Source organism: Amblyraja radiata, chromosome 12, assembly GCF_010909765.2.
Source record: "Amblyraja radiata isolate CabotCenter1 chromosome 12, sAmbRad1.1.pri, whole genome shotgun sequence".
NCBI lineage: Eukaryota > Metazoa > Chordata > Chondrichthyes > Rajiformes > Rajidae > Amblyraja > Amblyraja radiata.
In genome coordinates this window covers 15,762,237-15,776,959 of record NC_045967.1, presented here as the reverse complement: position 1 = coordinate 15,776,959, position 14,723 = coordinate 15,762,237, and the positions used below count along the sequence as shown (strand labels likewise).

At 46.7% G+C, this 14,723-nt stretch overlaps 1 protein-coding gene across 3 annotated transcripts in view; it reads left to right on the top strand.

The window, feature by feature from the left end:
• aff2 (AF4/FMR2 family member 2) overlaps positions 1-14,723 on the top strand; it is a 465,473-nt gene that overhangs the window by 415,515 nt on the left and 35,235 nt on the right. For all 3 annotated transcript variants that reach the window (XM_033030286.1, XM_033030287.1, XM_033030285.1), the window contains 3 exons: positions 3,203-3,365; positions 5,515-6,570; positions 8,576-8,700. In XM_033030286.1, coding sequence (XP_032886177.1) covers positions 3,203-3,365; positions 5,515-6,570; positions 8,576-8,700 — 1,344 coding nt within the window. The remainder of the gene's footprint in view (positions 1-3,202; positions 3,366-5,514; positions 6,571-8,575; positions 8,701-14,723) is intronic.

Genomic DNA, 14,723 nt, shown 5'->3' with positions numbered 1-14,723 from the left:
ACTATGGGTGCCGTCTGTATGGAGTTTGAATGTCTCCATGTGGGTTTTCTCCAGGTGCTCTGGTTTCCTCCCACACTCCAAAGACGTATAGGTTTGTAGGGTTAATTGGCTTAGATAAAATTGTAAATTGTCCCTAGTGTATAAGGTAGTGCCAGGGTACGGGATGATCGCTGGTTGGCGTAGACTTGGTGGGCCAAAGGGCCTGTTTCCACACTGCATCTCTACGGCACAGGAACAGGCCCTTCAGCCCACGCTCTCTCTGCTGAACATGATGCCAAGTTAGAAAATAATCTCCTGTGCCTACATGTGATACATATCCCTCCACACCCAATTACGCGACCTCGTGGTCACTTGAGGCATACGGGCACCTTATGGCTGCGCGGGGCCGGTCCCACTTAGAAGCGCGGAGTTGTGCGGGGCTGGTCCCGACATCGTACGGGGCTCAGAAATTCTGACAGTGGCCGAAATCTTCGCGCGCCAACGGCCTGTCGGCGTGCAGGCGCATTGCGGTCGTACGAAGCGTCTTGACGTCATATGCAGCATCTTGACGGCGTACGCCGCATCTTGACGGCGTACGCCTAGCTCGTGGCATTGCGCGATGACGTCACCGCCCGGTGTGGCGTTGCGTGATGACGTCACCGCCCTACACCGTGCGACGCCCAAATTCAGTCGGCCCACCTCCTGCCCAGCTGATTGATAAGCATGACGCAAATGACGTCACGCGCGAACTTAGCGAGAACTTAGCGCGAACTTTGCGTGAACTCCGCTTCCGTTTGGTCACGCCAAACGCACGCAATCGCATGCAAGTGGGACAGGCCCTTAAACATATACCCTTTTATTCTGAGGCTGTGCCCTCTGGTCCAAGACTCTCTTACTTCTGGGAACAACCTATCCACATCCATTCTATTTTGGCCTTCTGTTTGTCTGTTTTGTTTATTAATGCACCCAGGAAGTCCCTTGGGACATTATAATTGCTACTTTAAAGGCATTTATAAATGGAAAGTTATGTTAAAAGTGTTTGATCAAACTAGAAATATGGGGCTAACTTAGTCTGCTCAAAGGTTATGCTGGGGTCTCCAACTCAGGGTCATTTACTTCCCAGGTTATCAGGCAAAACCATCCTTTCAACAACTAGAGAGTGGTCCTGATCTACCATCTACCTCACTGGAGACCCTCGACTATCCTTAATCGGAGTGTACAGGATTTTAGTTACACTAATTGTTTTTCACTTTATCCTGCATCTGCAAACAGTGAACAGCTTGATTGGAATCATGCATAGAAATTCTGCTGACTGGACAGCACACAATAAAAAAGCTTTTCACTGTACCTCGGTACACGTGACAATAAACTAAACTAGACTAAATGAAAGAACTAAAAAAAAAAAAAACAGGCCCTTCGGTCCACTGAGCCTGAGCAGATAAGCAATCACCCCGTACACTAACACTATCCTACACACTAGGGACAATGTACAATTTTACCAAGCCGACAAATCACAAGGCATGTGATTGCCAATTTTGGAGACCCTCCTCAAATTTCTGCAGTGATCCCCTCCTTTCATGTAGATGATGGCTTTCGATGTGCGTCTTATTTTCAAATTCATGCACAAGGTTTTGTTTTGGTAAAGTCTGGTGAATGCAGGTCCACTTTACCAGCAGGTATGTGAAAGGAGAATGGTCCTAAGTGAATTAGAATGGCTTTAAACCAGGGTAATCGATCAAATAAATTCTGACCACTTTAATTGGTTTCACTAAATTTAATTGGTCGTAATTTTGCGATGATACGTTTGATTTAGCTGACGACACTGTCTCTCTGAGGAATATCATGACATTATAGCACAGCCATAACAGTTGATTTTACACAATTACTGCGCAGGCAAGCAATAATTTAATATATTAAGAAGTTTAATGATTTTTAAGGCAAGTCATTGCACATTATGATCTCTGAAAGTGCTGAAATTATTCTTCAAGGCAATTTATCACAAGATTATAGTAAATGATGTGTTGAAGATCATTTAATAACAGCATAGTTGTGCTGAAATGGTTGTACAGAAAACATGGACAATATGGATCACTCCCTTTGATTCCCTGTTTAGTTTAGTTTGGTTCAGAGATACAGTGAGAAAACAGGCCCTTCGACCCACCGAGTCTGCGCCAACCAGTGATCCCCATACACTAACGCTATCCTACACGCAATTGACTATTTACAATCTTTACCAAAGCCAATTAGGCTACAAACCTGTACGAGTCTGGAATATGGGAGGAACCCAGAGCTCCCGGGGAAAACCCATGCGGTCATGGGGAAAACATGCAAACTCCACACAGACAGCACGTAGTTAGGATCGAACCTTGGTCTTTGGCAACTCTGCCACTGTGCCACCCAGTTTAGTTTAGAGATACATCAAGGAAGCAGGACCTTTCAGCCCACCGAGTCCACGACGACCATCGATCACCCAGTTTATTCTTGTTTTATGATATCCCACTTTGGCATCCATTTCCCTCACACTAGGGGCAATTTATATAGGGGCAGTTAACCTACAGACCTGCAGCTCTTTGGGATGTAGCAGGAAACTGCAGCACCCGGAGGAAACCCACATGGTCACAGGGAGAATGTACAAACTCAACACAGAAGGTCAGGATCAAGCCCAGGTCTCCGGTGCAATGATGCAGCAGCTCTATCTCTGTAATTTTCTGTTGGGAAAAGCTGAGTGATAGAAACTGCTTAAAGTAAAATATTTATGATAGACACAAAATGCTGGAGTAACAGCAGGACAGGCAGCATCTCTGGAGAGAAGGAATGGGTGACGTTTCAGGTCAAGACCCTTCTTTAGACATTTGGGTGACATTTCGGGTTGAGACCCTTCTTAGAGGAAAAAAATGTTTTGTTAAGAGCGGCACAGTGACACACTGGTAGAGTTGCTGCCTTACAGCGCCAGAGACCCGGGTTCGATCCTGAATATGGGTCTGCACTGATCTAATCCAATTTTACTCTCTCCATCGACTAACATATACATTATCTAACCTCATCTACTGCATCCAATGAACCCAACGTGGCCTCCTGTACATTGGCGAGATCGGCTGTTCCTCTCATGAGATGATGTATCCATTGCCCTGCAGGTCCTCAGCTGATGTCAGGGGTACCGACCGGCTGGCACGTGCCTCGTTTAACCTTTAAACCCGGCTAACTCTCCCCTTCCTCCTGACAGCACCAGCGCTCTGCAGAACACCCACGGAGCCGCCTCCGGTCATTCCAGCGGCGGATGCAGCAGCTCGAGCGAGTCTGGGAGCAGTTCGGAGTCCGACTCAGACAGCGAGAGCACCTCCAGTGACAGTGAATGCAACGAGGCGCCCCGCACCGCAACACCAGAGGTAGGAGATGGGGCAGCATGCGGCCACGTGCTAGTCTAATTCAGGTTTATTGCTGTCATGTACACCGAGGTACAGGGATTTGTTTTGCAGATCACATTACATAATACTATCATAGTAATATTAATATAATAATCAGATCACAAAATACTCTCCATAAATACACACGTCAAACTCAAGTGCAATAGGTAGGGCAAAGGGGAAGATACGGAGTGCAGAATATAGTTCTCAGCATTGTAGTGCATTAAAGAGAGACACAAAGTGCTGAAGTAACTCAGCAGGTCAGGCAGAATCTCTGGAGAAAAATGACATACCACTGCATCATCTTGCCAACCTAATAGGTCAATTGTTTCTTTATTATCACGTGTACCAAAGTACAGTGAAATTATTTTGTCGCCTACAGATCAGTAGGACCAGTGCCTTGCATAAGTGCAATCCCCAGTTAGGTACATAATGCATAGAAGTAGGCCACTGTGTCCAAATGCAAGAGTCACCAGGTTTTGGCACCTTCTCATGGTCCCAACAACGGGTGGCCCGTAAAGGCCCGTTGCAGCCGTCACCTCCATTCAGTCATCCCACGAAACGTCATCCTTCATCTTGAGGTTTCTAATTGATAGAATGAATTAGTGACCTCCTGTGGGGCGGCACAGTGGCTCAGTGGTAGAGTTGTGGTCTTTCAGCACCAGAGACCCAGGTTCGATCCAGACTATGGGTGCTGTCTGTACGGAGTTTGTACGTTCTCACCACCCCCGTGTGGGTTTTCTACGGGTGCTCCAGTTTCATCCCACACTACAAATACGTGCAGGTTTGTAGGTTAATTGGCTTTGATGAAAAAAATTGGAAACTGTCCTGAGTGTGAAGGATAGAGTTAGTGTGCGGGGTGATCGCTGGTCAGCGCTGACTCAGTGGGCCAAATGATCTGTTCCCGCGCTGTATCTCTCGAGTCTAAAGTCTAAATGCAGATGTTGGTTAATACACAAAAGTACACAAAGTTCGGGAGTAACTTAGCTGGTCAGGCAGCAACTCTGGAGAACATGACGTTTCAGGATGGGACCCTTCTTCAATGAGTATTTGGTATTGGTTTTATTGTCACTTGGGCCATTGTCAGTGGAAAGCCTTGTTTTGTGTGCTATCCAAGTAAACCACCCATGCAGAAATTCAATCATAACCATGCAGAATGTAATGTTGCACCTGCAGAGAAAATGCAGGCAAAATTATGAGAGGATTTGAGAAGGTAGAAAGACAGAACCTCTTTTCTAGAGTAATAATATCAAATACAGGATAGTATAGCTTTAAGGTGAGAAGGGCAAACTTTATTTAGTTAGTTTCTTTCTTCTCAGATAGAACTAATGACACTAGGGTGACATGGTGACGCAGCGGTAGAGTTACTGCCTTAAAGCTCTTACAGCGCTGGAGGTCCGGGTTCGATCCCGACTACGGGTGCTGTCTGTACGGAGTTCGTACGTTCTCCCTGTGACCGTGTGGGTTTTCTCCGACATCTTCAGTTTCCTCCCAACACCTGCAGGTTTGTAGGTTAATCGGTTGGTATAAATGTAAAATGTCCCTAGTGTGTGTAGGATAGTGTTAATGTGCAGGGTTCGCTAGTCAGTGTTGATTCGGTGGGTCGAAGGGCCTGTTTCCGCGTTGTATCTCTAAATTAAATGGGAGATTGTTGTTCAGCATGGACTCAGAGGTCCAATGGGCCTGTTTCCATGCTGAATTTTTCAATCAATTAATCAATTCAACCTTGAATAATTGCCGTGGAGTTGAGATGGAGTGGACATTTAATACCCGCTCCATAATGCTGGATCTGGAGTCACATACTGAGGTCACATTGCCATCCCTGAAGGCAATTAAATACTACTTCATGTTTAATTCAGTTTTCAATTTCCGCTTTCACAGTTGAATAAAGGACGGTTTATGTTTGGACTTTGTAAATGTGTTAACTTTGTGGCTTAAAAATGCTTCACCGAAAGAAATAGATTCTAACACAATGGGTGATTGATGGTCAGTGTTAACTCAGTGGGCCGAAGGGCCTGTTTCCATGCTGTGTCTCTGAACTACAATAAACTCAATTTGCTTGCAGTTGGCCTGTATCCGTCTGAACCTACCCTGTTCATGTGAAGTGACGATTTATTTTCTGTCCCCCTAGCCTGAACCACCATCGACCAACAAGTGGCAGCTGGACAAATGGCTGAACAAAGTTACGTCGCACAGCAAGACCATCATCAACAACCAAGCCGACTGCGATGAGCTGAGTGACCCGCTGTCCCAGAGGAACCAAGAGATTGACGCGCAGATCAAAGGGAAGCAGGTCCTTCCACTGCCTCAGGCAGATTCCAAAGATCGAGTCCTACTTGTGCCCATCAGGGAGAAAGCCAAACCGAGGTCCACTCAGAAAGTGGCGGAAGGGAAGCCAGCGAGGCAGAAGTCCCCCGTGTACACCGAGCCTGCTCCGTCGAGGAGGACCACGGGCAAGTCGCAGCCCAGGAGGGTGGAACGGGCTCCGAGCGTCGAGGAACATGCCTGGCTTCGCCCCGGCAACCCCAGCAGTACCCCCAAAGACAGGGATGGGCGAGGAAGCTCGGCCGACCAAGCCAAGGCCAAGGGGAAAGCGGGCGGCTGCAAGGCAGGGGCCAGGAAGGAGCCACGGAGTATCGCCGCAGCGACGGCAGCAGCGACGGCAGCCGCGACGGCAGCCGCGCCGGCCCCTGTGGAGAAGAGGAAGCACCGCGTGCCTGGTAAGATTGTGCCTAAGTCGAGGGAGTTTGTGGAGACGGACTCATCAGACTCTCACACGGACCTCGAGGAAGTGGTAGCAGTGGCGGCGGCTAAAGCCGTGACCCCTCCCGCCGTGACCAGCAACTCGGTGAAAACCAAGGACTGCGTGGGCGCGACGGATTGCCCCAACGTTTGCCCCATGGACAGCTCCGCCCTGGACAAAGGGCCCATCGATTTGGAAGAGCTATCCTTCTCGCCTCTCCCACTCCCGCAGAACGAACCTCTATCACCCCTGAGAGACTACGAGGAGATCAAGTCACTTTGGGTGAAATTAGATCTCAGCCTTCTGACCCGGGTCCCTGGACTGGCAGTGGAAGAAAACGTGGTGGGAAAGCCAGAGATCAGACCACCCAACAGTAAACACAACAATCAGTCCCCTTCAACGGTGATGGATAAAAACACCATTAAAACCAAACGGAAACACAAGGTGAGTGACCTGGCTTTACTCTATTGAGGAACAATAAGGTTGAAAATGGCATTTTAACAAGATGTGGTTCCTCAGTGGCTATGTTACTTGCAATCCAATGGCATGGATAAAGTCTGGAGATATGCATTCAGATCAGTACAGTGGCGCAGCGGTCGAGTTGCAGGGTCAGAGACCCAGGTTCGATCCTGGCAACGTTTATTTTTCAAACTTCACCTAAAGCCTACCTGTTTGACTACGTTTTGTCCGGATCTGTACGGAGTGCAATATCAAATTTTGTTCGGTAACCCTTTCCACATGAAAGGTGCTGTGTAAATACAGTCCATCGTACAGACTAACATCCCCACCATCGACTCCTTTTACACTCACCCTGCCTCAGAAAAGCAGCCAAAATAATCACAGCCATTTTCGGGGTGGCACAGACCCAGATTTAATCCTGACTATGGGTGCTACCTGTACGGAGTTTGTACGCTCTGCCTGTGACCACGTGGATTTACTCCAGATGCTCCAGTGTCCTCACACACTCCAAAGATGTACATGTTTTGTGTACCTTCGATTTTCCAGCATCTGCAGTTCCTTCTTAAACAACATGTTGTTGATTAATTGGCTTTGGTAAAAATTGTAAATTGACCCTAGTGTGTAGGATAGTGCTGGTGTACAGGGTCGGCACGGACATGGTGGGCTGAAGAGCCTGCTAACATGCTGCATCTCTATAGTCTTAAGTCAGCAAACAGGTGATGAGGGTTATTTGATAGGCAGATGGTTAGAAAATTTGAGAATTTTACCTAAAATTGGTGAATTTAAAGTTCATACCATTAGTTGCAAGCTGCCCAAGTGGAATATGAAGTGCTGTTCCTCCAGTTTGTGTGTGGCCTTACTCTGGCAATGGAGAAGGCCCAGGACAGAATGGTCAGTGTGGGAATGGGAAGGGGAGATGGAATGGTTGTCTACTGGGAGATCCAGCAGGCCTTGGCGGACTGAGCTATAGTGCTCGGCGAAACCATCGCTGAATCTACACTTCATCTTGCTGTTGTACAGGAACGGCAGGAACACTGGCTGCAGTAGATGAGGTTAGATGATGTAGTCGTTAGTAGATGGCAAGAATAAAATTAGTTTAGTAATAGAATGATGTAAATAGGTGTTTGATGGTCTTTATTTCTTGGAATGCAGGAGGAAGAGGGGTGATTTTCTAGAGGTGTATAATATCACGAGAGGAATAGGCAGGGTCGATACACACTCTTTTACCCAGAGTAGGGGAATCTCAAACCTGAGGACATAGGTTTAAGATGAGGGGGAAAATATTTAATAAGAACGAAGGGGGCAACTTTTTTACACAAAATGAGTATATGGAACGAGCTGCTGGAGGAGGTAGTTGAGGCAGGTACTATTACAACATTTAAAAAGCATTTGGATGGGTACATGAATAGGATAGGTTTAGAGGGATATGGGCCAAATGCATGCAGGTGGGACTAGTGTAGATGGGGGATGTTGGGCAGCATTGACAGGTTGGGCCAAAGGACCTGTTATCGCACTGTATCACTCTATAACTCTCAGGTCAGGGTGAACTCGGTGGGCCGAAAGGCCGGTTTCCAGGCTGTGCCTCTCTGTGACTTTAGATTAGTTTAGAGATAGAACACGGGACCAGGCCCTTCGGCCCACCGGGTCCGCGCCGACCAGCGATCCCCGCACAGTAACACTATCCTGGAACCACTGGAGACAATTTTTACATTTTACACCAAGCCAATTAACATACAAGCCTGTACGTCTTTGGAGTGTGGGAGGAAACCGGAGATCTTGGAGAAAACCCACGCAGATCACGGGGAGACTGTACAAACTCCGTACAGACAGCACCCGTAGTCAGGATCGAACCCGGCTCTGCATTCGCTGTAAGGCAGCAACTCTGCCGCTGCGCCACCGCGACATGTTGTAAGGCCTTGGCATTGATGTAAGGGAATGCTAGGAAGGGCAGGAGGGGGATCCTGTAATGATTCCATGTACCTTCCCACAGATGGAGAACACAGAAGGTCTGTGCGAGCTCAAGAAGCAACACATAGAGAAGGAACCCACGGCGCCGATGCTTCTTCCCGCCAGCTGCTCGGCAAGTTCCAGCCACAAGGTCCTGAGCAGTAAAGAGTAAGCAACCCTCTAATTTACTGCCATTTTTGCCCACTATAAACGTAGCATGTACGTTCAAGATCTCACCTGACCACACAACAGGGCATGACATTGGCTTCCCATTGCTTGTTACTTTAGCCTTCAGTCCTGGTCCACTCTGTTCTCTCTGTAGCCTCATGCACTGTTCAACTAAATTATGCAGCCCAGTGGCGGAGGTGGCAGACCCGCTGTCTCACGGCGCTAGAGACCCGGGTTTGATCCTGACCTCGGGTGCTGCCTGTGTGGAGTTTGTACGTTCTCCCTGTGATGACATGGGTTTCCTCCTGATGTTCCGCTTTCCTCCCACACCCCAAAGACGTGCGGGTTTGTAGGTTAATTGGCCCTTTGTAAATTGACCCTGGTGCGTAGGGAGTGGATGAGAAAGTGGGATAACTACCGGGAACGGGCACGTGGGATAACTCAGTGAACCTCTGGCCTTGCTCCAGAAGGTGGGTCGAATGGGAAACTCATTCCCACCACAGCTAAGGTGCGCAGGGAGGCATGTAAGGGGAAATACAATAAATATAGGGGAAACAGAGGTGGAAGATTTTGTTGTTGGGGTGAGAGAAAAGGTTTATGTTTATTATTATCACACGTAACCAGGTCCAGTGAAAAGCTTTATTTTGCATGTTGTTCAATCAAATCAGATAATACTATCTGTAAATACATCAAGTACATGGATGGATCAAAGGGGAAGATGTTGAATAGCATTGTAGCGCACCAGTTCCAAAGACAAAGTCCAGTGTCCACGATAAGGCATAGTTTAGCTACAACATGGAAATGAGCCACTCGGCCCATCGAATCCGCGCCGACCAACAATCTCCCGTACACTAGTTCTATGTTATCCCAATTTCACATCCCACACTGGGGGCAATGTACAGAGGCCAAAACAGTGGAGGAAGCTGTACCTGAGTCTGGGTGATGCGTGCTTTCAAGCTTCTGTATCTGCTGCCCATGAGAAGCGGGAGAAGAAGAAATGGCTTTGAAGACATTTGAGTGTAGAGGAAGCAATAGCGTGGGGTTTTTTTTTAAAACTCAAATGTCCCTTTATGATTTTCATATTCCAAGCAGAAAAGATTGAGCAATGATATTAAAAATTTACATTTTACATGGAAAATTAATGAAAATCATCCGAAGCAGATTCAGAAAGTCATTTACGAATGAACTGTGCACTTGGAAAGGGGAAATCTCATAATTAGATTTTGTGATGATTTTAATGCAGCAATTATTCTTGTTGATGTAACAAGTATTATCCTGAGCCCGCCCCTGCAGGAAGGGACAAGATTAAAAGACAAACGCAGAATGGGATGTGCCTGGTGTAGATAAAGATCTGAGACAAATTGGTAATGGGTATTTGTTCATTAAGTTACTAGTCTTTTGATCTATAGATGTAAGTTTAAATCCCGTCACCTCATATGTGGAAATTTAAATTCATATAATTTTAATAACTGGAATATAAAGCTGGTGGCAGGAGTGGTGAGTGTGGGCAAACTGAATTGCCATAAATCCCCATGTGGCTGACTAATGTTCTTTAAGGAAATAAAATCCTCCATCCTTGCCTGCAATTGGATTTCGATTTGCCGATGGCTGACACAAAAATTATCCTGCAAGGCGATTAGAGACGGGCAATACATTTTGGTTTACCCAGAAATATTCTCATGTCGCAAGTTGACTGATTTGGCAACTTGAGCGCCCAGGAATGAAGGAAATGGCAGAGAGTGATGGACACAGCCTGGTCCATCATGGGTACTAAACTCCCCACCATCGAAGAGATCTACTGGAGGCGCTGCCTCCAAAACACAGCCAGCATCATCCAGGACCCACACAACCCCGGCCACACTCTCAGTTTGCTCCTACTATCAGGAAGAAGGTACAGGAGCCTGACTCCCATGGTTTTCAGACTCCTGTACCTTCTTCCTGATAGTACAGGAAGAACCTGATACCAGGTTCAAGAATAGCTTCTTGCAGTAACCATCAGGTTCTTGAGCATTGCAACTATGAACTTCTATGGATTGTGCCTTTGGTTGCACCAAGGACATTGGGTTTGCATCGTTATGGCTATTATGGTTATTAATTTATTGAAATGTTTTTCGTTATTATATTTTATTTGTATGCATTGCATTTATGGGTCTATAAAGCTGCTGCAAGTAGGAATTTCAGTGTTTCATTGTCAGTACAGAAGACTATTAAACACACTTCACTTTGACTCTTAAATGAATAAATTAAGCAGGCTTCATTTAGCTGGACAAATTGGAAGTACGGTGGTACAGTACATAGAGCTACTGCCTCACAGCGCCAGAGAACCTGGTTCAATCCTGACCTCGGCTGCTGTTTGCATAGAGTTTGCATGTTTCCGTGACAGTGTGTGTTTCCTCCCACATCCCAAAGACAGGCAGGTTGGGAGGATAAAATACAACTCTAAATTGCCCCCTGAGGGGGCTACAGGCAATGTGGCGCGAATAAAGGGGATTCATGTAAAATTAACATAAATAGGTTTAGTTTAGTTTAGTTTAGGGATACAGAAATATAGATTTTACTTCGGAGTCACGTGAGTGACTACGTGAAGAACCCGCCAGGACGCATGCGTGACATATCGCTTCACGCATTGCGAAACGACAGGCGGGGTGGAGCGTTCCCCCGCAGCGGTAATTTTGAAACCGAGACCGCAGGTAAGTGAATTACTCTGCGGTCGTTTTTTGTTTCCCGCGCTGTTTTTTACAGGGGGAAACTGGACAAAAAATAGAGTCCACAAGGGCTGCGTCTAAAGCTGGCTGGGGAGGGCCGCGGAGTTGCGGGCAGCCAGCAGCAGCTGAAGGCACCAGCATCACCATGAGTGGGATCAGCTGTGCCCGACTTAGCACCCGCGCCGGCCAGATCAACACCACGGCCGGGCGGGAAGACTATACAGAACAGAGCTGTTGACTCTGACAAGTCAAAACGGCAAGCGGGGGGAGCATTCCCCTGCAGCGGCAAGTTTAAAAAAAAACAAGACCGACAGGTAAGGGAATTACTGCGGTCGTGTTTCCCGTGGCTGTTTCTTACAGGAGGAAACTATGGACAAGAGTCCACAAGGGCTGCACTGGCTGGGAAAAACCGCGGAGTTGCGGGCAGCCAGCAGCAGCTAAAGGCACCAGCATCACCGTGAGTGGGATCAGCTGTGCCCGACTTGGCACCCGCACCGGCCAGATCAACACCACGGCCGGGCGGGAAGACTACACAAAACAGAGCCGTTGATTCTGACAAGTCAAAACGGCAAGCGGAGGGAGCGTTCCCCCGCAGCGGCAAGTTTAAACCGAGACCGACAGGTAAGGGAATTACTCTACGGTTGTTTTTTGTTTCCCGTGCTGTTTTTCACAGGGGAAACTATGGACAAGAGTCCACAAGGGCTGCACTGGCTGGAAAGAACCGCGGAGTTGCGGGCAGCTAGCAATTCTGGTCTGACCCTGAAGAGGGGTTTGCTGAACAAACAACAAGTGTGCAGGGGGTGCAGGAAGGAGAAAGAAGGAGCTCGATGAGGCAAAAACCCTGGGGCTCACAAAGGCGACAACAGGAAGGACCTCCTACACTCAAAGACTGCACCCTTACGCACCCACCAGCAGAGCAAGACAATCAGAAGCTGGTGAAAGCTCAAAGGCCGGACATACAGGACAGCGGTCTTTTTTAAGCCATGGCCCAGACCGGCCTTCGTGGAAAATGCGCAAACCCAAACCCAAACCCAGACACCGGCGCCTCAACCTCCTCGAAGACTACACAGGAAGAAGTAAACTTTCCACTGGTAACCATGGAGATAGGTGGGTCTGGTCCCTTACAAATTATAGGAAGTGTGGATAATACACATATCGGTGGGAGATTACACTTCTTTTGGGAGGCATGGAGTGCATTAACAACAGACACTTATATCCTAAACAGTATCCAGGGATATACCATTGAATTTGTGCACAAAAATAGCCCCAGTTCAGCATGTACCGAACCGAACGTTCGTACTTTCACGAAAAGAAAAATTGGAAGCACATGCTGAACTGGTGAGACTCCACGCTAAGGGGGTTATTGAAAAAACCCAACACGATTCTCTGGAATTTGTATCTAATATCTTTACCAAAAACAATAAAGATGGTGGTTGTCGCATCATCATAGATTTGACCAAATTGAATATTCATTTCAAAATGGAAACCTTTGTTACTGCCAAACAATTGATTTCCACAGGCTACTTCATGGCCAGCATCGACCTAAAAGATGCTTACTATTTAGTGCCTATACGGATTGATCACAGACGTTATTTAAAATTCAACTGGATGGGGCAGCTTATGGCAGTATAGAGCTCTACCAAATGGTTTAACATCAGCCCCAGGCCGTTTACAAAAATGTTGAAACCAGCCCTAGCGTTTCTTCGGAAACAAAAACATATGATCATGGCCTATCTAGATGACATATTGATTGTGGGCTAAACTTTGGAATTAGCCAAACTAGCTGTATCAGCCACCAAACAATTGTTTGAGAAACTGGGGTTTATCATCCATCCAGTTAAATCTAAACTAACGCCTTCCACCATAATGGATTATTTGGGGTTCACTATTGACTCAGTTCACATGTCGGTGACTTTACCAAAGGACAAGGCTACAGTCTTAACTGAGGCCTGCAACAACCTCATTGACATCAGTGAACCATCTATCAGATTGGTAGCAAGGGTGATTGGCAAAAAAGTGGCTGCTTTTCCAGCCACGCAATTTGGACCTTTGTATTATCAAAATTTACAAAGGGCAAAAATACAAGCACTCAAAATTAATTTTGGTCATTTCGACAGACCAATGAAGCTACCAATCAAAGCAATTATGGAATTAAAATGGTGGAGGGATAACATTCGGCATTGTTCCAGCCCTATCATTATCAGCAACCCCTCAGTGGAGCTACAAACTGATGCCAGTGTGCTTGGTTGGGGTGCTACCAATTCCATCTCCAGCTGTGGGGGTAGATGGAATGCACAGGAGGCATCATTACTACAGACACTTGGCATAAACTACCTGGAAGTGTTAGGTGCATTCTATGGCCTAAAGTCATACTGTTCTGGAATATATCACCAGCATGTTAGACTACAGATTGACAATACTGCCGTGGTGGCATATATTAACCATATGGGTCGAATCAAATCGACATCATGTGACAATCTGGCTAATACAATTTGGCAATGGTGTATCCAGAGAAATATTTGGATATCAGCTACTTACCTACCAGGTAACCTAAATTCAGTGGCAGACACCAGGTCATGCAAATTCAATGAAAACATCGAATGGATGTTGGATATAAAAGTATTTGCTGATATTGTAGCATGGTATGGAACACCAGATATCGATCTATTTGCATCTAGACTCAATCACCAGTTACCAAACTATGTTTCTTGGGAACCAGACCCTGGGGCATCAGCGATAGATGCTTTTTCGCTGCATTGGGGGAAATTGTTTTTCTATGCATTCCATCCTTTCTGCGTCATCAGTCGGGTATTACGCAAAATACAACAAGACTCGGCATCTGGTATTTTGGTAGTGCCCGATTGGCCTACTCAACCATGGTTCCCTGTGATACTCGAAATGGTCTTAGAACCATGTATCACCATCCTGAAACGACCAGATTTGTTGGTTCATCCCGTAACTGGGGATAGCCATCCATGTCATAATACGACAAACTTATTAATATGTAGAGTTTAAAGAAACCTCTACTGGAACTGGGACTGACGGACCGAACATTGAACATTATCTCATCGGCTCACAGGCAGTCCACCAAAAAAACAATATTTGGTATACATCAGGAAATGGGAAATATATTGTCACAGAAACAACATCACTTACAGCTCGATGAACATAACGTCTGTTCTGGAATTCCTGGCAGGCCTCCATTATGATAAGGGGCTCAGTTCCAGTGCCATTAAATGCGCCAGAAGTGCCGTTTCAGCATATCTATGGCGAGGATCAGAGCGTCATTCTGTTGGGACTCACCCGCAGCGGCCTCTG